A 23,537-nucleotide genomic window follows, 5' to 3' on the forward strand; every position below is an offset into this window, starting at 1 on the left:
GCAAGCAGGGCCTAGCTGCAACATAGGCCCTGTGACTAACCCCATGCCATGCACAAACAAAGGCTGTGCACGGCATGGGGTTAGCTGCCTGCAGAGGGTGTCTGTCTCTGGGTAGGTTAGCCAAAGGGTATGGCCACAGGCCTTAGCCTGTTGCTAACCCCGTGCTGTGCACAGCCAAAGTATGCAGTGTGGGGTTGGCTGCTTGTTGGGCAGGTGTTGCTACAGGGCCTTGTCACAGGAAACCGGTAGAGGACTTAGAAGACTGTGTGTGCCAGGTACAAACCTATGTACATGTGCTTGTTTTGCTTCAGAATATGGGTTATCTGTAAAATGTTTATCACATTATGAAGGTGGCTGGTAGTATGATGAATAGACGCTCTTTAGACAAGTGTTGCATAGAGTGTACACTATTCGTACTAAATTGTTTTCGGTGTTCTGCATTATTTCTCATGAGAGTTTCACTGTCTCCAAACCGTATGGTACAAAGTAAGCTCTCATATGTGTAGAAAGAAGGGGTACACCTGAATGAGTTTCCTAAATCAGGGCGAAAAAACAATGTTTGTAAATAGACATTTAGGAAACGAATAAAAAGGTGTACCTATACTATACAATAACAATATGTGACCAGAAAAGTTATTATTATTCCAAAATATATTCTTTTATTGAAAATGATCTGATATATATATATTATATTTATTCATATTTTATAATATTGTTGCTCATAAATAGAAAGACAATAAAGTGCATACAGAACTACAGACAAGCATATGATAAATAACAGATTTGATACAAAATGTATACCAATCTAGTGGTTATAAATTACATACTCCAAATCAAGATGAGATAAACCATTTCAAATTTTTAACAAATGTCCTAAAGAACCAAAATAGCTAACATAATTAAAATCAAAGTAAACTCTCTCCGTAAGGTAAACAGTGTTAACAGTGCACACTTGTCTACTCATTATTATTCTCAATGTTGGTTCAGTGACTGTCAGGGGTTTGATACAGGGAAAGACTGTCCATTGTAGGGCATTAGTTCTGTAACAGGGCTTGAGTATCTGGAGGCACTTCTTTTTCCGTGACCAGTTCTATACAAATTGAACACCGTGTGCAGTACCGGTTATTCTTTTACCTGTGGTTCGTAGTCAACATGAACTCCGCTACAGATAATGTGCATGGTATAGGGTCAATGCTACACGTAACACAAGCCTGCTTCACCCGGGGAGGGGAGGGGGGTGGTTGTATGTAGGATAGCAGTAATGCCACTTCATATTATTTATGAGCTATTTTGCACTTACTTTCATAGCTCTAATGCCATGCCTGTTTATAGTCCAATGTGTACAAAAGAAGCTTTGGATGATGTCATCAGTAATGCCATCAATGATGTAATTTGAGATGTCATCAACATTGTCATAAATAAAGTCACATATATTTGACTCCCTATCTTCCAAAAAGGGTGCTTAAAAATATATATATATATATTTGGGAATCCTAATAGTATTTACAGAACGTTAGGTAGGATGTTTAGTGGTTGTGATATGAATAAAAAAAGGGTCTTTAATATTACAGCATTCACTGAGCACCAGTGTAAGGAAGGTTCTTGATTAAATGGTTAAAAAAACATTTAGCATGACTTAAAACCAGATGTTGGTAACCCCCAAAAGCAAATTTCTGCTAGTGCTTTCCCCTTAAACCAGACGTACTGAATTCCTTGGTGAAAGCCCAGCCCACGCACTTAATCATTAGTTCTCCGGGTGCTTTTGGCTGCATATTATCTCTTTTAAGCTCCAGCGATCCTCGGGGTTGGGTTCTGGTAAATGACTGTGTGCTGTGTCAAAGTCTGTTTGTCTGGTTGCAAAATTTTTACTTTGTGTATTTCAGTTTTGGTGCCCTCGATTTTTGTATTTCTGCTTCATGTAGATTTGACTTTCACAGGTTTGGAGAAGAAAGTGCTGCTCGATTGCTGAGGTGGCTACAAAAGCAGAAGGTGCCATTGGATGCCTCAATACTGGATATTGGAACTGGTAATGGCCTGTTACTGGTTGAAATGGTTAGTAATCAACGACCAAGAGGGTTAGGGGACATGAAGAAAGTGTTCTATTTTTTACATGGCCTGTCGCCGCCTATCTATCCTCTGGTTCACTGGAATTATACCTCAGGTGAAGACTAAAATATGCAGTGGCAGCAGGCACGAACCGGGGGTGTTAGGGATGGGGGGGGGGATGTGAAAAAAAGCTTACCTTATCACCGTGTCTCTCCTCCTTGAGATGGAGCAGGAAGCAGGAAGCACCCAGGCTCCCCTGACTAATCCCAGCGCTACAATGCAGAATTGTGATTGGTCTGAGTGCTGCGGGCTGTTGGCTGACCATGAGGGCCACCCAAAGCGCCACGTGCACTTGGAGTGGGCAATTGAAACCACTCCTCCCCTGCTCTGAGAGCAGAGCAGCTCCACCCACCCTGGCGCAAAGCAGCAGGAACAAATAAAATGAGAATAACATTGAGTCATCATTTTATTTTTCCTTTAGTTACACTGCTTTAAATCAGTAGGCGGTGCTCCTCCGCCTTAGCGGAGGAGCCGCCACTGAAATTAGGTGGCAGGATTCACTAAATTGTGCAGCAAGAAAAAGCTAATTATACAGTCTAATGCAGCACATTTTGAATCAAGAATACATCCCTGTCTTGCCATGTTTACACATGTAAACACTGAATTGTCAAAGGTTTAGTCTCATTACTATCTGTTTATCGCCTAAATACAGCTAGCAACACATTACTGAGCCATAATTTGTGGGTGTTCTTGCCTGCCCTACAGAAATGTCTGCACCGCATCGTGAATATTTCACTTTGCAGCTTAGCCCATGTTTTTGCGCTCACCTGCTGTGTGTTGAATGCCATTTCTGGTTTCTGTGATCGGCTTCGCATCCTACACTGGAAACAAACAATTTTTGTCGTGTTCGGGGAAGGAGCATAAAGATTCAAATGTTACCACGATACTCAGTGGTTAGGAAAGCTGAACCAAAGTAGATCATAAAACAGTGATTAAACTCCCCATTTTTAGGTCGAGACTAGCGGCAGCGCGCATGTGCACCTCGCTCTGCGAGGCATGCTGTATTAGGGTATGCACTATAAGCCCTGCTCACTCTCCGCCCATATTTTTAGTTGGCGTGTGCCATTGTCCTTGAACTCGGCTTGAGGCTTGTAAGTCCCTCCTTGGTACTGCCTTGTCTCCTTTAGTTACCACCCATAAGGACTGGACCTTTTACTGGTGTTGTGACATGCTCTTCTTTATAAGTTGGTGAGCACTATTTTCCTTAATGCTCTTCCCCTATTCCACACATGACATCGCAGCCCGCCTACGACTGTATTTATTTAAATTACTACGTGGTCTGCTTTAACTATAGCGGCCGCACTTATTCACTTATGGCTCAGTCCGCTTTCAGTTAGCGGTCGCGCTTATTTATTTGTTTAATTCTATAGCGCGGGCCACTTTCACACAGGGCCGGACTGGGAACCAAAACCGGCCCTGGCAAAGTGCTCGGCCGGCCCCCCCGCCCCCCGGGCGGGAGGGGGGGCGAGCGCTTTGCCAGGGCCGTTTTTCAGCCGATTTTGTTAAAGAGCCGATTTTGCAGCTATGCTGCAAAAACGGCTCTGCAACAAAAACGGCCCCCAAGGCCCAAAACCGGCCCCCACCCTTGCGGCCGACCGGGGAATTGCCCGGTGCCCACAACGGCCAGTCCGGGCCTGCTTTCACATCAGTAGCCGCACACAACGTTTCTTAATTCATTTATTTTTACTTTGTGTGAAAGCGCACCATATGCGCTTTCACTTTAATATTGTCCGTGCCCCTTTGTTTAGATGCTGCTCACAGTAACCTGAATACAGTGAGCGTCTAAATAAATGGGCGTGGCTAACATTAAAGTGCTCTCGCATTTGCGTGAGTTTGAGCTATTGGCATTAAAAATAACCATGCCTTTTATATATGTGTTTGGTATAAAACACATAAATAAAAGGAATTGTCATTTACACTGCCAATCGCTTATACGCTTGCAAAAGAGACTTATTGCATTGAAAATGCTTGTTTTTTTCCTTACTCCTCTTTCAGTCGTGTATCTTACTTTCTCAGCGCCGTCATCCATTGTATGGCCTTCTGCTCCTTCATCCTAAACACTTCTAAATCTGAGGTCTTGTACTTTCCTGCCTCAGCATCACCTGTCACTTTAACTGACTCTATTCACATCCCCTCAACAACCGGAAGTGTACTTCTTCTGCCAGAAACCTTGCGCTTCTCTTCAGTCCTCAAAGGAAAATGGAGTTCTCTATAGTCCATCCAGCCACTGCAGCAAGATAACATATATATTTTGTTACATGCAGACAGAAATTGCTCACAATACTGCCAAAATATTCTCTCACTTATACTACTAAATGTACGGGGCTACTAGTAGGTTACCCCCAATATCCCTTAGCACCATTTCACCAAGTTTTGAACTTTGCCTCTAGAGCTCTTTACAATCTTCTGAGACATACTCTTGTTTCCTCATATCACCAAACTGGCTGTCTCCCAGCCATAAATAAAGCCATACTCAAGTTGTTGAAGATCGATTTGAAACTAGTGAAAGGCAGCGCCCCTAAATACTTCACTTGCATCATGTGTCCTATGCTCCAACCAGTGGTGTTACGCAGAATAATGGGGCTCCTGACAGAATGTGGCAAGGGCCCTCTCAAAACCCCTATCTCTCAAACATATGGCTGGATGGGGGCCCCAGAGGCTGCAGTGGTCCGGGTTACTTCTCTGGCTCCAACCTGAAAACCAAGACCTGCAAACAGGAATCGCCTAGTTACATCCAAACTGTCCTCTGTCGCTGCCACGTTCCAGTCCTATTATCTACCAACTTCACTGGAACTATTTACCACGTTTGTGCTGCCATCTTTCCAGGAATAATTCAACTAGAAAGACAAGAATGATCACTTCCATGCTCACCCCACTCCGTTTTAAATATGTATATTTATATGCCTGTATTTCTCACTAGTTACAGTCGTGCACAAATGTAAATACATGTCCATCTTCGACATCAAATTATTTTAATTTAAATGACACATCTAAGCCATATCACAAATACTTACCTTGGCCTAAAGTTAAGTACCCTAACCTCGTATGTGCTGTCCTTTGCTCGTAGACCATTTCTGGTCTAATTATCACTATTGTTTTCTTAATGAATAAAACACATGTTGAAATGAAGCACAGTGTGTGATAACGCAAAGTCTTAAACACCTCCCAGTAGGTCATCCAACATATAAAATCAATTAATACCAGGTTTTGTAGATGTCTTTTACACAAACAATTATATGATATTGATCAGTGAGGCAGTCCATGATTAATATGACAACTCCCAATATGAATGTATTTTCAATGTTTATCATCAAGTTCATTGACTTGCACAATTGTTCCGAGGAGGTCACACTTCCCATTCATCAGGTGCGGGCTAGTAAAGTTCTTGCCACCTATGGGATCCGAACGATTAAGGTTTAGTCACTGTTATCCTTGACAACTCTCATGATGGCACTCAATGCATAGCCCTAGGATTGAATTTGGCCAGAGTTGTTTTGTGTTTACCTTAATGGATGTCAGTCATCACTTGCTGCAGATAACCGATTCTGTGTTAACGGCACAGGCCCTCCGGGAAATCATTGAATGTTGAGATGAGCAGGTGTGGTGAGGGATAAATCATGCTAAATCAGCCAGGTTGTCGAGGATCCCTAGACCATTCACAATTTGTTGTTGATGCTGTGTGGAGTTATCATTCCAGACACACGCTGAAATCCCATTAAAGACACACATGTCGGTAGCAGTTTGTATGAGAAAGACACTGGGGCACTTAACCATCTTAAGTGAGTCCTCCGGCTGTAGGATTAAAGTGAGTTTTCCACCGGGGATGTTTATGCCAACAACATCCTCTGGGTGCCTACCTTGAAGGGCAGTCTACCCTTTCAGTGAGAATTGCTCTGGCCCCAGGGTCCACATTAAAACCTCATTGTACCTACACATTCCCTTTCAATTCTGTAGTGGACATGTGTTTCAGACATGGCCTGATTGCATTTTAGGTCCTGTCAGCCCATGTTGTTTACAATTTGGACTTACACTTTTCTTTACATAAACAAGGGACTGTTTAACTTATGGTAAGGAAAAGTTTAAAGATTTGGTGGAATAGGATATGCACGTTCTTTTTCAAAGTCAAAGTCAAAGATGCTTTATTCGGTATGTAAAAAGTACAACCATATAGCAACAGACATAATAAACATCAATAAAAATTACACTATTCTGGAACATGCTTCCGCTAAAATGTAATCACAATGTATCAGGATAAAACGCGAAAACCCTGTACAATTATTTCTGTATGTAATATACGATAGCAGCATTTGTAAAACATAAGCACTATGGCATTCTAAGAATGCATAGATTATAATAGCAGCAATTATACGGCCTTCAATTATGTGCAAATATGCTGATAAAGTGCTAAGTGTCAATACCGTATCGATGTATGTGCAAATTGGCCTGATCAAAAGCAAGGTTCAATAGCAACCTTCTGTCATGTATTCCTATAGGTCCTGAATCGATCCCCCTATTCCTGACCCTATTCTAGTTAAACAAACCAACAAGTTAACTAGCAGTCAGCCCATGAGGCAGAAAACCCCCATGATGCAGATACCGTTATCTGACGCAGTCACACTACGGCACAGGAACGTGTTATCTGATTAGGTCATAACACTTGCGATCTAATTAGACAAGCGATATTCCTCCAGCCCCTGATAAGGCATACGGAGTTCTCATAACAAATCAAACCTATGACAACCTGGGCAAAACCCTGCGGCCATTGTTTTGATTTCACCGAGAACTTTAGTAAAAGAATGTGCTAACGAGCAAGTCGTATGACATCTTTATTGACGTATCTATGTCCATCCTTACGTCAATCTCGGCACCTTAAAGGTATAAATATTACCGATCTTGCCATATGCAAACACACGCGTGGTGACGAGACGGAGCAGCCATACTTGCCGAAGCGAAGAGCAGAGCAGACCCCCGCTGGCGCAGCCCCGCCTTTCTGACGCGCTGAGAGACGCGCTGCTTTCTCCTGCCGAGAATCCAGCACCGGCGTTTCCGGGTAGCCCTCGCAGGCAGCCTGGAATATCGAGACCAGAGAGAGAGATACCATTCCTCATTCATCCTAAATTCCAGGTACAGAACTGAATAACCCCTCACAGAGAATTCTTTAGTTATTCACTTGGCAAAAACAAACTTAACTTAAACTGTAACTATCTATTCCCGCCCACGTATTAGGCTTAGGTCAGGTACACGGGGTAGGCGTATCTAGAAACACCAGTTGAGTACGTTTAGTCAAATGTATATGTGTATATAATATATTTTATTCATTTTAAAACATCTTATGGCTTAGAAACCATATCAATGTTTTTACAGTATTATTTTATACTATTGCTTTTAATGTATGCACTTTCCTTAGCTATAAGTATTGCAATAATATCGATCCATTTCTCTTGTATGAGAAAAGAGACTGATCAATAAATAACACCTTTTTATTGAACACGCCCGTCTCTTCCTTTTCTCTACATTCTGATGAGACTAAGAATGCACGTACTGACTGAGTAAAATAATTTGCCTTTTGTTCACACGACTCTCGAGATTGACTCTTGATTAGGGGAGAGCAAAGTTGTCATGTTCTATGGTTGTCAGAAACTAAATCCCTTCTTGTCTAATCAGGGAAGTTAATTTCTCCTTGAACATTCGAGAAAGTTTCTAGTGAACTCTGAGCTACGCTGGCAAACCCAAAACTTTAAGTCTAGTATCGACAGTAGTAGACCTAGTTAACGTCTGGCCTAGGCCTTTACTGCTGTAGGTATTATTCCAATGCGCAGAGCCTATTGGGAAGATAGGAACTACACTACATGGCGCCCAACGCGTTTAGAAAGGGCGATAAAACTAACGTAAGACATTTAGAGTAACTCAGTCGTGCTTTCTCACTCAGACCCCTTTTCCCAAATATTCCAAAGACGTCTGGAGTGGGTGAAAGGTTATATCCGCCAGACCTCGCAGGAGGGAACTCCTATGTATGGTTCTTGGTATAAGTCAACGTTGAAGGATAAACAGTTCCAAAATATTGTGCATCTAATCTTTGTTTCCATAAGAAACCTGATCTGCAAACAAACAAAATAACCATCCGGTCAGTAAAATGACAGACAGTGATGAAGAAAGAGAGGCAGTTAGATTAGCAGCTGACATAGCAGAAGCTGATACTGCACTACAAAATGCAGACCCGGATATAATACTCATCCCGGTCATTAAAAGAAAATCTATAACCTTGAAACTTATAGAAAATGGACTGACACCTAGAGGTGGCACAGTCATATTCGTAATGGAGGCACACGAATATCGGCAGACAGAGGTATATTATTCATGGATACATTTTCCAGCAGCAAATGCTGTAACAAAGTACTTCCACTATTACAAAATAGAGGAACCTCCTAATGAGTACACTCCTTTCGAGGAGGTGGAAGTACCACTCAAATTCCAAGAGCATTTGCTCTTATTTGATGGCGCCCTAAAACATAATAATCACATCACCAGGCTCGGTCCTTTAGGTAGACCAGGAGCAACGTGGCCGGTCCTAGCCGGATACACACCACATCCAGACATCAATGGGATGTCTGCAGCAGAGCTGTTAACACAGCTAAAACAATTAATAAAAATTCATAGACAATTAGTTCAGTATGTGATGCGGACTTCAACAATTCAGCCAGCGATTAAACTTCCACAGCTGACCCCTCACCAGGGGAACACAAATAAAATTACACCACAGAACATCCAATCCTGCCTAGGTAAAGTACCGGCTAAACGGGAACAAATACCATTCTGGTTGGCACAGAAAATTACCCAAATAGAGGCGGTGTTTCCTGACACCACCCCGCTAGAAAAACACAGGATTCTGACTATCTGTCTCCCAATGGGAATCGCACCACACATAGAGGACTGTGACACTTGGGGTACAGTCTTTGCTTCCATCTACACAAAAACGCACGGTGTTCCATCCATTTCGGTGATACCAGATGTGCTAAAACAAATTCAAGACGAATACGGTCCAGAACCCGCTTTAACTCTTGGTATGAAATTACTGAAAGACTTCAAGCAGGTCTCGGCTATATTATTAGCCAACATAAAAGGTGAAGCAGCCAACGTGGCGATCCGCCAGAGGTTAAAAGAGACAGATATAGCAGACCAACCAGCTGAAATTGCCAGAATCATAGAAAAATCCTATGAGGAACTAGGTAGAGACAGTTTAGGTGGAATACCAGTAAAACCACAACTGACTGAAAGTCCAGAAAAAATATTTTTTAATAATAATTCACCAAAAAAGAACTGGGATGGAAACAAACAATCCAATCCTAAAGAAAAGAAATTCCAGTCCAGAGGAAGGTCTCCTAGGCGAAGAGAGAAATCTCCGAACCAAAGACACAGGTCACCCCAGAGTGACCCCTCTGGGAAAAGATATAACCTTAGAAATAGGGATAATATAAAAAAACCTGATAGATATCAAGACATTGATACGCGTCCCTCTCAATCTTTTCAGACTTCCTCGCAGAAATCGGAAAGAAGAGGACGATCAGAACAAAGAGAAGAGCACGCCAAGTCCAAAGACAAGGAACCTGCTCAACTAAAAAAGAAATTACAATTTCAAAAAAAGAAGGTAGCCAGTATCAAGGTAGTTAACAATGCCGAGAATACTGAGGACACAACTGAAAAACGGAGAGTGGGCTCAGACAATGCTAGACAGCGCAGCAGAAGTGAGCATAGCTCGCAAAGTCCTTATGAATCATCTGGAGACAGTGGACACGAATGAATATCTTCAAGTGGAAACTGCAGACACCAGGGTTAGCAAACCTCACAAGATATACGAGATAACATTACGTATAGAGGGAGATAAGACTAGGAAAATAAGGGGACTATTTTGGGATAACCTCTCCAAGGGTTATGACATCCTTCTAGCTGAAAAAGACTGGCCACCAGAGTTTGTCAGGGAGTGCCCTCATGGCGAAGAAGTAATTATGCCTGCCTTCTCAAATCAAATTCCAATTCATAAAAAATACACACTTGCTAGAAAGTGGGCAGTGGCTCTAGCACCTGCTTTATATAAAAATCATGTAGGATGGGATGAGGATTCTCCTCCTCACAAAATCCAGTTAAAATCACAACCTACTGCACAAAGGCAGTACCCAATTAAGCAAGAAGCTAAAAAACAGGTAAATGAAATACTAGATCAGCTAGAATACCAGGGGGTGATTGAAACTTGCACCTCACAAATGAACAATCCTTTGTTTCCGGTCTCCAAACCAGACAATTCATATCGTCTAGTTTTGGATTACCGACACCTTAACACATGTTGCAAAACTTTTGCAGTGCAAAACTCACACAGTGCTGCACTAATGAATAACATAGTGCGCAAAAAATACAAAACAACCTTAGACATCTCTAATGGATTCTTTTGTCAAAACATAGCACCAGAGAGCAGATATTTAACTGCATTCTCAGTAAATGGCACTCAAAAACAATTCTGTCGGTTAGCCCAGGGGTACAAGAACAGTCCGGGGGTATTCTCAGCGAGAGTAACAGAATTACTACAACTATATGATGATGAAGCATTATCTTATGTCGATGACATTTACTTAACAGATGATGACTTGGAGACTCACTTGAAAAGAGTGAACACCATAATACTTGGGTTCGCTGCAGAGGGTTACAAATTCAACTTTAAAAAATCCAGAATTGCCCATCTGACAGTCCTGTTCTTAGGATATGAATTATCAAGCGAAGGCAAAAGCCTGGCTGACAATTTCCTAGAGAAATGTGCCGTACTCCAAGCACCTAGAACACTAAAAAACCTACAGTCGATTCTAGGCTTCCTAAATTTCGGAAGAACATACATTGCAAATTACGCAGAAAGGGTCAAACCCCTTTATGATCTAATTAAACCAGACTTTAAAAAATCCAATTGGACTCAAATACACACAGAAATTCTGAGATCCTTACAAACAGACATGCTAATTAAAACAAAATTAGAAACACGTGATAACACACGCAATCTTGTGATTCGAGTCATCCCAGGGAGATGCGGATTCACATACCTGACCTCTAATGAGGGGGAAAAGGTACCAATTGCATTCAAATCACACTTGTACACAGAAGCTGAACAGAAATTCAGCAACAAAGAAAAAATTGTTCATGCAGTTCAAACCGCAATAGCTAGAGAGAAAGATCAAGCGGACGGTAGACATATCACAGTCAGAACAGCAAAATCAGCCTTTGAGGCACTAACAACACCGTGGAATTTACCAACAACAGCATTGAATCCGGAATGGATACAATGGGTGAATTCTATCACAACGGACAAAGTATACTACTACTTTGATCCAGAACTAGAAGAATTAAAAAATCTAGTATATGAAGAAACATATCCTCTGCCAATCGACATTCTGCCTTTACGACATTACGCCTGTGTAATCTATACAGACGGACATGCTCAACCCTCCGTTTGGGGAGAACAAGCATACAACCCCACATGTGGGATTACAAAAGAAGTGTGGCGCGGAGGTAAACTAAAACCTCTATTAACAAAGACACACTCAGTAGAAAGTAATTCAGAACAACAAACTGAAATATTAGCTTTGAAAATGGCGCTAGATAATGCGGATCGCGAATTCCCGACACTTATAGTGTCAGATTCATATTACTGCGTCAAATCATATAACAGCGATTTGCAGACATGGATTCAAAAAGGTTACAAAGATGACACAGATGCACCAATAAAGCAGAAACTGCTCTGGGAACAAATAGCTCTTTTACAAAAAGAACTACCAAAGACTCACGTGACTCACTCACTGAGTCATCAGCGTGATGGCGTTCACGTTGTAGGGAATTCATTGGCTGAAACAGCCGCAGCGGCAGCCACTAAATCGGCTCCCGTAGTTCGAAATAAGCGTACATTAAAATACATTGACGGTGAAACAGTGCTGGCGGTGAAAACGTCATCAAAAGGCGACTGCTCAGCGTTACCGATCAACTATCCACTCAATTATACATACATAATCGATGCAAACTCCGTCCCTTTTGCTCGAATCCCTGGAGTGGGGGATAGGGTGATTCCAAACATGGACAGGAGAAACTTGTTAATCGCAGACGCACATATGGGCGAGGGTCTCAGACACCTTAAACTAAAAGATTCTCTGGAAGAATTACAATCAAGGTACTGGTGGCCAGGCATGAGCCTGCGTCATACCATGTTTGTAAAAAACTGCCCAAACTGCAACAGAGATCGCAGTGGGGAAAGAAACAGTTTAATACCTCGTCGTTCTACTCCAGAAAAAATCAGGAGTAAAAAGGAAGGGTTGCGATTAACATATACAGGCTAGTTCCACTTATAATGTAGATCACCAGCACTCGGCTGACGTCCGGACTGTTATACTAAGATTTGCGAGTCTAAATGGCATATACGCTAAGAGCATGCTACGTTTGACCATTGTCTCCACTCTAGCCCTCAAGCCTGAGGGGAAACATGACCAAATGAGCATAGCCCAGCGGGAATCTTCTCACTTCCTTCCTGAGGGTACGGGATGGTGTAAAGAAAAAACCAAGGCATAAAGCAATCTATAGCGGAAAGGATATTAGGTTCGGGAGCTGGGTGGGTCAAACATCTAATAAGTGTCCAACGTAGTCTCAATAACTTGCCAAGGAATTCTCTGAAGGGATTCAGTGCGTACGAATTATTATTTGGAACTAGGATGATGATCTCTGACATTGATAGTCAGACTTCAGTGGTGAAAGAAAAAACCTTTGATATCAAAGACCGTTTGGCTATTTTGCAGGACTTAAACAAAACAAGAAAAGACCTGAGCAACATAAAGTTGAAACAACAGCCAACAACCACTGAAGAACCACCACCTGTCCCAGCAAGACCTGTCTGGATTCCAAAAGTTGGGGATCTAGTCAGGGAAAAGATCGCGGTAAAGAAGGAATTTGGGCCTTCTTACAGAAAAGCAGTTCCTGTCTTGTCTGTCAACGGGACAAGATCAGTTGTACTACCGCCACTTGCTGGTAAAAAGGAGAACCGAGTTGTATCCATCGACCTGGTAAAACCACAACATGTGGCCGATAACAAACAGTAGGCCAAGTGGACTCCCAATAAGTAGCAGAACACCAAGGTTTGCTACCAGTACAGAGGTTCTAACGAAGAGGCTCATCAAATTCGAAACGCCTACAGAAGAACAACAAGGACTATGCAACAATGCAATAGAACTAAGACCTCTGAATACCCAAATAAAAACATTTAGCAGAGACACACCAATCTATAATGAAGTACCAAGTGAAAATGCAAGAAACAGAAATCCTGAACCAATTGGAACAATTGACAGAACTGCATCCGGCTACTTCATTAACTTCGATGATTCCTCTGAGGGCTTCAGCGAATCAAAGACACAGCCATCATCAAAAACCTTTAAAGACAAAGCTAAGGAACTTTTGAGACAACTGAAAGAAACATATCTGATTTCTCCATGGATTGAATTTTGGGTGGGTTTTGGTGCATTTATCCTCACACTTTGGCTCATCATGATACTAACATTGGGACGCTTTATTGAGGGAAAATATGCAAAAATGGACACAGCAAGTCAGAAAATCAACTTGATCCTCAAACCACACACATCTTCACACGTCGAGAAAAGAGAACTTTCTTCAGCCAACTTCACAGCCAATCCGATACCTGGTGGGGTAGCCTGGGACAACACTGACTATGAAATTTATGGTCCGGTCGAGATCCTGAAATATCCACACCAAATTAAGATCTCATTGAGTGACTTTGCAAAGCCAAACTCATTTGCTGATGATTGGGACTTCGAAAGCATTAATAATATGATGTCTGACTTAGTAATGTCTGCTAAATTTACCAAACATGATTATTTGCAGGGTTCTACAAATTATGACAGTATGTATTGCTATAACCACTATGGTAACCACTTTTTACATAGATCTGCACAACCTAGAAACGTTTTAAATTATAATCAATGGGAACATTGTGCAACACCTCCAAAAGGGAGCTCAAGAACCGTTTACGACAAATATTCATATTTTTCAGGTTTTAACACAAGTAATGCTGAAACATTTTATTTTAAATTGTCGAACAAGACAGGAACCAAAACCATGATAACCAACACAAAATTGTTATATTCAGACTCATTTTTTGAACAAATGAATACTTTTGGATTTGATTATTGGGACAAAAATGTTGAATTGAAAAGTGTTTGGGGTACAAAAGAATGGCAAGTACAGGGTATAGAAGCTTTGTTTAGAGCCTGCATGATCCCAGAACAAATTATATTTTTAAATGACACTGTTCAACAGACCACCTGTCTTGGCTTAGCCAAAATCAAAGATTTAAATAAACCGTCTATTCCAAAGCCAATAATGTTTAGCAATAACTCTGATACAGATGAAGAGATAGACGTAAACCATATATTAAACCAAAACAGAACACATCCTGATTGGAAACAGTGGTTGATCTGGCCCACAGATACTAATAACTGTCAAGACAGATTCCTGAACAAAACACAGGGGTTCAAAATGACCAGGCCAGACCCTAGATATCCTCAAAGACATCACCCAGGGATAATAACCACCTACAGTGTGGGCACATTATGCCTTCAATGGCTACAAACTTCCACACTGGCAGAAATTAAGCAACACCTAACTTTACTTACTGATGGTGCTGACTTGCGTGATTTCACTTTGGGACCACGCAAACAGCGTCAAAAGCGTTTCATAGCAGCCTCTGTATATGCAGCATACAATGAGGCCTGGAAGGTTACTCAAATTGAAACAGCAGAGAGAATACGGGAAATTGACCGTATTAATTTGGAAAAATCACTTTCTGTAGTGGACAATGGGTTAATGACTCTGTCCTCCAGAATTTTTTCTTTGGACAGCATTGTGTCGTCAGCAATCGATATATTATCGCAAGACTTACTGCTATTACAACACGGTCAGTCACAATTGCGTTCTATTGTACAGCTTGGCTGGACGTTACAAAATCTGCGTTCAGGCTATGTGCCTTGGCGTTTAATCAACACAACGTCACTATTCCAAATCTTTAACCTTACTGATAGACAAATCAGTATGGCGCAAAAGGGTGCTGATTATACAATCTTGAGCATTGAAAAACTAGAAAGATTACCAATGACAATGTCAGAACGACCTGTCAATGAATGTATAATACATGGGATAATAAATATTCCAATCTCAACCTTCAGGTTTCAATACTGCCAAAAATATATACAGGCTGGCATGTACGAGAAATTGGGAAAGGGGTACCTTAAAACAACATGGAACCTGCCCTATTCACATGCATGTGTCAGTAATAAAGGACAGAAAGTGTTTCTTAGTGGCAATAATTGTGCGATGTCACTAAGTGGCACACTTCTGTGTAACGGAATTAGTTTGCATGGAGCCTGTGAAGGGAATTCATACAACCTTTCATGTCACCAGCAAGGCGCACCTGCAACAGAAATAGAACCATTCTTTCAAAGACTCTATAATGGGAGTTACATTCTTATTGTAGACCGCAGATGTTGTAGTCTTATGCCCGGGACTCCTTATCTAGTAACTACTACTGCGAAGGTCAAGTGCTGTGGACGCACATTGTTCCCCAGCTCCTTCCCAGACAGGGAGGCAAGGGCATGGCCCGATTTGAAAATTACTTCTATTCGAATAGATACTTTAAGCAGAATGAAAACAGTCCTTCTTCAGACGCCTACCAGGCTCTCGTCATCAAAAGAAACGTATGATCTACAAGTCGCAAGGACGACTGCAGAGATACATACATTATTATCAACTAATTCCCCCGTACATTTCGCGGAAATCCTGAATGAAATCTTAAATATTTCTGATACCAATGGGGTCTCAAAGGTATTTAAGACAGTATTTTCGATGGCATTAACACCATTCAAAGCCATACTGGGTATTTTTCCAGATTACGTCCATTCGATTTTTGGCGGACTTCCCCTGATCCTGGGACTAATTGCAGGAATCCTATTCTTAGTCCTTATTTTTCGTTATGGCAACCCATGTCACAGACAAAACTCTTGCGACAAGGGAAGAAACAATCCTAGCCATTGGATACCGGGACCGGATATCAAAAATCCTGGGACTCTCCCGGCTTAGAGACCTGAACATGACTTGGTTTCTATCATTTCGACCAATGTGGCAAAGATGTGTTTTACCTGTATTGAGGTGTCTGCTATGCGGAGAAGAATGCGTGTTAGACACCTGTCTGACGCTACAATCGGATGCGCCGATGGATGCAGAAACATTGTTGAGCCCGATCAAGGTTCATGCTTTGTGCTGCCCTCAAAGGCTACCAATCCTGATGACGGCATTCGTGGAAGCTTCACCACTACGATTGATGGGTAGTGAAGTTCAAGATGAAAGCAGCATCGAACAGGTACGACCTTCTGTCAGTAATGCGAATCAGAATGTCAATGGAGACAATCATGCGCAAGAATGCATGATTACACCTATTTCCGAGTTAGTGGAACTTTCCCAGGAAGCTGTTGACAGTTTCTTCGAAAGCCTAAATGATATGATGTTCTCACCCGAACAGAAATAGAGACTTTTGAGCAAGCTCGCACACGGCGTTCCCTGAATTCGGCCTTCAACTTTAAAAATAAAGTCACATGAACATTTTCGCTCCAGTTCACGGACAGCAGTTTTTCCAGCAGCCCCAAATATTTTTGCATATTTTTCGGGACACTATCTTCTGCTTAAAGTAAGAACTATTCTTAGAGAACTAAGGTTTCTAAATTTTAGATAGCTTATAGACATTAGCTGCCCGCTGGCATGTTCATAAAGATATTTTATTCTGTGATGGAATGGTCTCGAAACTTTTTTCTGTAAGAAACCATTTCATGAGTAATTCTCATATACCAAATAAGCAATAATGTATACAAATGCGATTACTTTGGCATTTTTCTACAGCTTGAGTGCATACCATATATATATGTCTGCAATTTTTTTCAGTATATTTGAAAATTTCAAAATGCATTTATGTATTTTGGGGTGGTAAGGTATACACACTACTCTATAGTATGTTGTACTATGTTATACTGTGCCTAGATTAGTAAATATGTCCATAGTTAGCGTGGAGTGGGTGTCATGTATTCCTATAGGTCCTGAATCGATCCCCCTATTCCTGACCCTATTCTAGTTAAACAAACCAACAAGTTAACTAGCAGTCAGCCCATGAGGCAGAAAACCCCCATGATGCAGATACCGTTATCTGACGCAGTCACACTACGGCACAGGAACGTGTTATCTGATTAGGTCATAACACTTGCGATCTAATTAGACAAGCGATATTCCTCCAGCCCCTGATAAGGCATACGGAGTTCTCATAACAAATCAAACCTATGACAACCTGGGCAAAACCCTGCGGCCATTGTTTTGATTTCACCGAGAACTTTAGTAAAAGAATGTGCTAACGAGCAAGTCGTATGACATCTTTATTGAGGTATCTATGTCCATCCTTACGTCAATCTCGGCACCTTAAAGGTATAAATATTACCGATCTTGCCATATGCAAACACACGCGTGGTGACGAGACGGAGCAGCCATACTTGCCGAAGCGAAGAGCAGAGCAGACCCCGCTGGCGCAGCCCCGCCTTTCTGACGCGCTGAGAGACGCGCTGCTTTCTCCTGCCGAGAATCCAGCACCGGCGTTTCCGGGTAGCCCTCGCAGGCAGCCTGGAATATCGAGACCAGAGAGAGAGATACCATTCCTCATTCATCCTAAATTCCAGGTACAGAACTGAATAACCCCTCACAGAGAATTCTTTAGTTATTCACTTGGCAAAAACAAACTTAACTTAAACTGTAACTATCTATTCCCGCCCACGTATTAGGCTTAGGTCAGGTACACGGGGTAGGCGTATCTAGAAACACCAGTTGAGTACGTTTAGTCAAATGTATATGTGTATATAATATATTTTATTCATTTTAAAACATCTTATGGCTTAGAAACCATATCAATGTTTTTACAGTATTATTTTATACTATTGCTTTTAATGTATGCACTTTACTTAGCTATAAGTATTGCAATAATATCGATCCATTTCTCTTGTATGAGAAAAGAGACTGATCAATAAATAACACCTTTTTATTGAACACGCCCGTCTCTTCCTTTTCTCTACATTCTGATGAGACTAAGAATGCACGTACTGACTGAGTAAAATAATTTGCCTTTTGTTCACACGACTCTCGAGATTGACTCTTGATTAGGGGAGAGCAAAGTTGTCATGTTCTATGGTTGTCAGAAACTAAATCCCTTCTTGTCTAATCAGGGAAGTTAATTCCTCCTTGAACATTCGAGAAAGTTTCTAGTGAACTCTGAGCTACGCTGGCAAACCCAAAACTTTAAGTCTAGTATCGACAGTAGTAGACCTAGTTAACGTCTGGCCTAGGCCTTTACTGCTGTAGGTATTATTCCAATGCGCAGAGCCTATTGGGAAGATAGGAACTACACTACACTTCCTAAAGTGCAATATGCAATTAGCAGCACTTAGTCTAACTATATACAATTAAAATAAAGCAAAGTGCAAGTGCTATACCATTCTAACAGTGCATATTATACAGTAGCAGCAAATTATACAGCATTCATGTATGTGCAAATTAGCATGATAAAGTGCGAAGTGTCAACAACATCTTCCTTAAAGTGCACAGTACATTTAGCAGCTAAAGAAATTCATACAATAATTGATTTTCTTAAAGAGATACATTTTAAAATATAGGTGGCCACATGAAAACATACGTCTGGGGTCTCTAGATTAAACAATAATTGCATCGCTGTTTGTGTACCACGCATATTGTATTTTAAAAAGATGGGTTTCAGATAAAATTTTCTAAAAGAGGTATAAAAGTTACAAAATAACATAAAATGACACGTGCTCTGTTTAGATTTACCGTCACAAGGGCACAAACAAGTGCCGGGTTTTTTGGCCACAGGAAAAGCCACAAGGTGATGCACAATTCCTAGGCGGAGACGGGTTAATACAAATCGATGGGAAATAATACTAACTGTTGCAAGGTAAGATTGAAAGCCTTCGTTGATGTTGTATTGCTGGTAGAGATTGAATGTACTTTGTTTTGCATATTTTTCCATTCTAATCCCAGCTGTATACTTCAGAAATGAGACTTTCAACTCCCGCTTCGATAGTGTGGAACCTATTGTTAAGTTATTAAAAATGTCCAAACCATACAATGTTTTGTACCAGTGTTGTATATGACTCAGCCAAGGGATATTCGATCGGCGGTCAAGTTTAATACAATCGGTTATTACGTCCTGCGTAAACTTTGTCTCCTCCTTTGCCCAAATTGAGCGCCATAAGGACAGAGGGCGGAGAGCGATTAAATCATTAACATGGTTCATATCTAGTTCCCTATGTATTAACTCAGTTGAAGCCGTAGCCGGGGCACTGATTAATCGTTTTAAAAACACATTCTCCTTGCCCTGAACCAATTTGGCACTCTGTGCATCTTACCCCCAAACCCCGGCCCCATATATGGCTGAAGAAATACATCTTGCATTAAATATGGTTAGCATTTCGTAAATTCTGCGATCCCCTAATTTAGCAGCAAATCTAAAGATACAGCTTGTGTTCCTGACCATTTTAAAAAGAACACTTTTTTGTTCATTTACCCATCTCCCATCTCCTGAGAAGGTGATGCCTAAATAACAAAAACTACTAACAGATTCTAGTCTCTCCCCTTCTAAAAAAAAGGCTTGCATTTTCTTGGTCTCTTACCGCACACCATTGTAACCGTCTTCCCTTTATTAATTTTCAATTTCCTACTTTCAATAAATACGTGGAATTGGTTAATTAAATATTGCAGTCCATTATGGGTCCTAGAAAGGAGAACCGCGTCGTCCGTGTATAAGAGGACTGGGATCGGGTTACCATTAATGATGGGAGCATCTGCATTAGTCTGTCTTAAAGTTATATCAACCTGATTTATAAAAAGAGAAAACAGTAGGGGGGCGAGTACGCATCCTTGTCGGATACCTCTCCTGACTTTAAAAAAAGGGGTGCACTCACCATCTGTTCCAAACCTAACTTTACTGGATAAATTATTATACAGACGGGCAAGCAGATGGATAATTTCAATAGGGGCACCCAGTGCCAATAGAGTGGGCCAGAGCAGTGCGTGTTCCACCAGATCGAATGCAGAACTCAAGTCGGCAAAGCACAGGTAGAGATTACCGGTTTTGGCTTTGGTATACTTGCCGACTATGAGTTCAAGGTTCACGCACTGCTCCATTGTACCCATTCCCCTACGGAACCCGTACTGGACTGGGGACAAGATGTTTTTCTCCTCAGCCCAGGCTTCCAATCTCACTATTAGGGCTCGACTAAGGATTTTAACTGTTGAGTCCAAAAGTGAGATTGGACGATAATTTCGGGCCTCCGACCTAGATCCTTTTTTGTAAAGGGGTATAATGATTGACTGTCCCCATGTCAGTGGTAAGCTATCTTCCACCGCAGCATTGAAATAACGAGTTAAAATTGGGGCCCATAGGGACGTTTCATGTTTGTAGAAATCCATGGGTACCCCATCAGGCCCAGGTGCTTTACCCCCCTTACTGTTTTTAATTGCCTCTGTGACTTCGTTCAGAGTTAAAAACAGCTGCATTTTCTGCCATTTAAAACATGATACTGTGTCTATATTAAAAGTAGACCCATCTGAATTAAAATCAGAGTTAAAAATCTCTGAAAAATGTGCAATCCATGCGAGGCAGCTGACATGGGAACTGACTTCAGGAGTATTATCATTCTTTAGGAAGGGGCCATTAATAGTTTCCCAGAAAAGTTTATGATTTTTAGTTACAGCGGCCATATCAAGTTTGTTCCAGGCATCGTTTTGCAACTCCTTTTTCCTGGTTGCTAGGGCCAACTTATAATTAGTTCGTACTTCTCGAACTCTTTCTTTATCTCTTGGTTTATCATCAAGCACTCTTTTTAGTTTTTTTAGGGTCTGAGCACAATGTTTGTCAAACCACACAGTTTTATTTCTTTTAGGCTTTCTGTTTCTTATTACCAAAGAATTCTCGACTGTGCATATAATTTTAAAAAAATTAGAGAGTACGGCGGGCGCTGTCACATTTGGTGCAAGGCAGTAATCAACCTCTCTGGTACATTTACAAATAACATCCTTCGTTAATTTGTTAGGGTCAATTTTAATCCATTTAATTCTCATGCCATTTGGTCTCACAGCAGTGATCCCTTGGACAGGCCTGCCATGCACGATAGTTTTTGGGCCCCAACCCATTAACTCCACTGAAATGCTATTGTGATCACTCACAGGCTGCTCTATTACCCAAACATTGGAGTAAACGGAGCCATTAGACACCAAAATATGGTCAATATTCGATTGGGCATCTCTCCCCCTAAATGTCGGGCACTTTTCATTGTTTTTATTCTTTGTGCATTCAAGCAGCTCCAAATTTAATTTGGCTATCAAGTTATTCAGTACGCTACCATAATTACTGCGTGGGAAATGATTAACGAAGGCACTGTCACCCCCCGCACGCTCTTCATGATGACCACAAATCCCCTTCCGAGCGTGACTACAAGCTTGGATGTTAAAATCACCTGTCCAGAGTATTGCAAAATTATTCTTTGAAAGAGCAATTGCCGCTTCAATTGCACATTCGACATCTGGGACAATCTTATCCCGATTGGGACCCACAATATTATTATTATAAAAGTTCACAATAATTAAATCCCTGCCATGACTGTATGTTAGACGCAAGACTGACGCATGCTGGCACACTACTGTATGTCCCCCAACATTAAATTCCGTTAATTTTGTCGAAACCAGAGTCAGTAGGCCGCCCTTTGCTCTACCAGCCTTAGATGCTACTGCTGCCACGCTATAGGAGGTATAACCTTCAACTTGTATTTGTTCTCTATGCCACGTCTCTTGTAAGCATATTATATCATAACCACATGTAATAAAGTTGTCCCAGAACGGGGTACATAGTTTTGCAGCAATTCCCGCTACATACCAGGTAGTAATTATAAGGGAGTCAGCATGACTGCCTCCTGTACCTTCAGGGTGGTTAGACAAGGATGATGTTTCTAGACTTACTGTCATATTAACATTAACATTTGTCACAGTTACATCATTATCTATGCATGACACATTGTTAAACAAAATTAACGTTGGCTCAGTTACAGCTTTTACACGGCTTTGGTCCCCCGACTCTTTTTCCATAATTACTGTATCACCCACTACGGCACTTTCGGGGTGCGGGGCCATAGATGAAACATTCAGTCAATCATTCTCCTCTAGTGAGTTGAACAACTGAAATCTGTTGGAAGTTGGAACCAAAAAGTTGTCATATATATTAGGCAGTAAAGGGGGGAGAACGGGGGCAGCATTAGGACAATTGATAAAGGCAACTCTTGGATGCTGGAAGGTATGTGTAGTAGGTTGTCTTCCTGACTGATTCCTATAAAAATAATCGAGTGGGAACAGCGTGGTGTTATATTCATGATTCGATGGCATGGGTGCATGTAAAATCGAATCTCTCGCCCATTCAGTAGTCCTAAAATTTATAACTATACAGTCCCCATTTATCTCCTTTTTATTTGGTCCCACCCAACCTACCCTCTGTGTAGTTATAATCTCACCTGCCCCTCGTATTGGGAAGCCACAGTTTTTCACCAGCCAATGCAGGGTTTTATTTTTTAAGGTTTCCTGATTTTCAAATTGGGTGGGCAGCAATTTGGGAACATTAGCGAGAATCGCTACATATGGTCTACATTCTGGTGGCAAATTAATTGTGGCTGGGATGGTGTTATTAGTGTGGCGCCTTGGTACTGGCAAGTTCTTATTGTTAAGGACGAGGTCGCTGATGTTCCTCAGACCCCCAGTTACTTTCTGCCCATCTATTATGTTGGGGGCGGTGATTGCTGGCCTATGCATTCCACTTACAGATGTTACCGAATTCGCCACCGTAGTGGACACACTTGGGATTCGGGTTGCTGTACTTGATGTGTTTTTGCTCAGACTCCCAGAATGTACATTAGTTATATGGGATCTGGCTTGCGTGCCCAGATGTTCTAGGACATCCAAATTGGCTATACCCAGTTTTTCTAGGTTCTCTACTTTTTTACTTAAGATTTCTAGAGATTCCATCACTGGTGCAATATAGGATTTTACCATTTTGTCCAGATATGCTACAAGTACCTCGACATTAGTTGGAATTAGTATTTCCTTTGAGTGTGTATCCTTTAGGTGTGTACCTCCGCTACACTGGTGTATCTCACCCTCTCTTTCATAGGTTACTGAGGTTTGTACTGCTCTCTTCTTTTTCCTTCTATATGTTTTACCCTGCTTATTGATTATCAACCTTTTTCTACTTTGGTTAGATT

The 23,537-nt window shown here is 41.4% G+C and overlaps 1 protein-coding gene across 1 annotated transcript in view; it reads left to right on the forward strand.

Annotated features, from left to right (window-relative positions):
- The window catches only part of EEF1AKMT2 (EEF1A lysine methyltransferase 2), a 198,763-nt gene that overhangs the window by 136,530 nt on the left and 38,696 nt on the right, over positions 1-23,537 (forward strand). Inside the window, exon 3 of the mRNA XM_078644028.1 lies at positions 1,938-2,052. Within this exon, the coding sequence (XP_078500154.1) occupies positions 1,938-2,052 (115 nt within the window). The remainder of the gene's footprint in view (positions 1-1,937; positions 2,053-23,537) is intronic.

The sequence above is a fragment of the Lissotriton helveticus genome, chromosome 5_1 (genome assembly GCF_964261635.1).
Source record: "Lissotriton helveticus chromosome 5_1, aLisHel1.1, whole genome shotgun sequence".
In the NCBI taxonomy this organism is placed as follows: domain Eukaryota; kingdom Metazoa; phylum Chordata; class Amphibia; order Caudata; family Salamandridae; genus Lissotriton; species Lissotriton helveticus.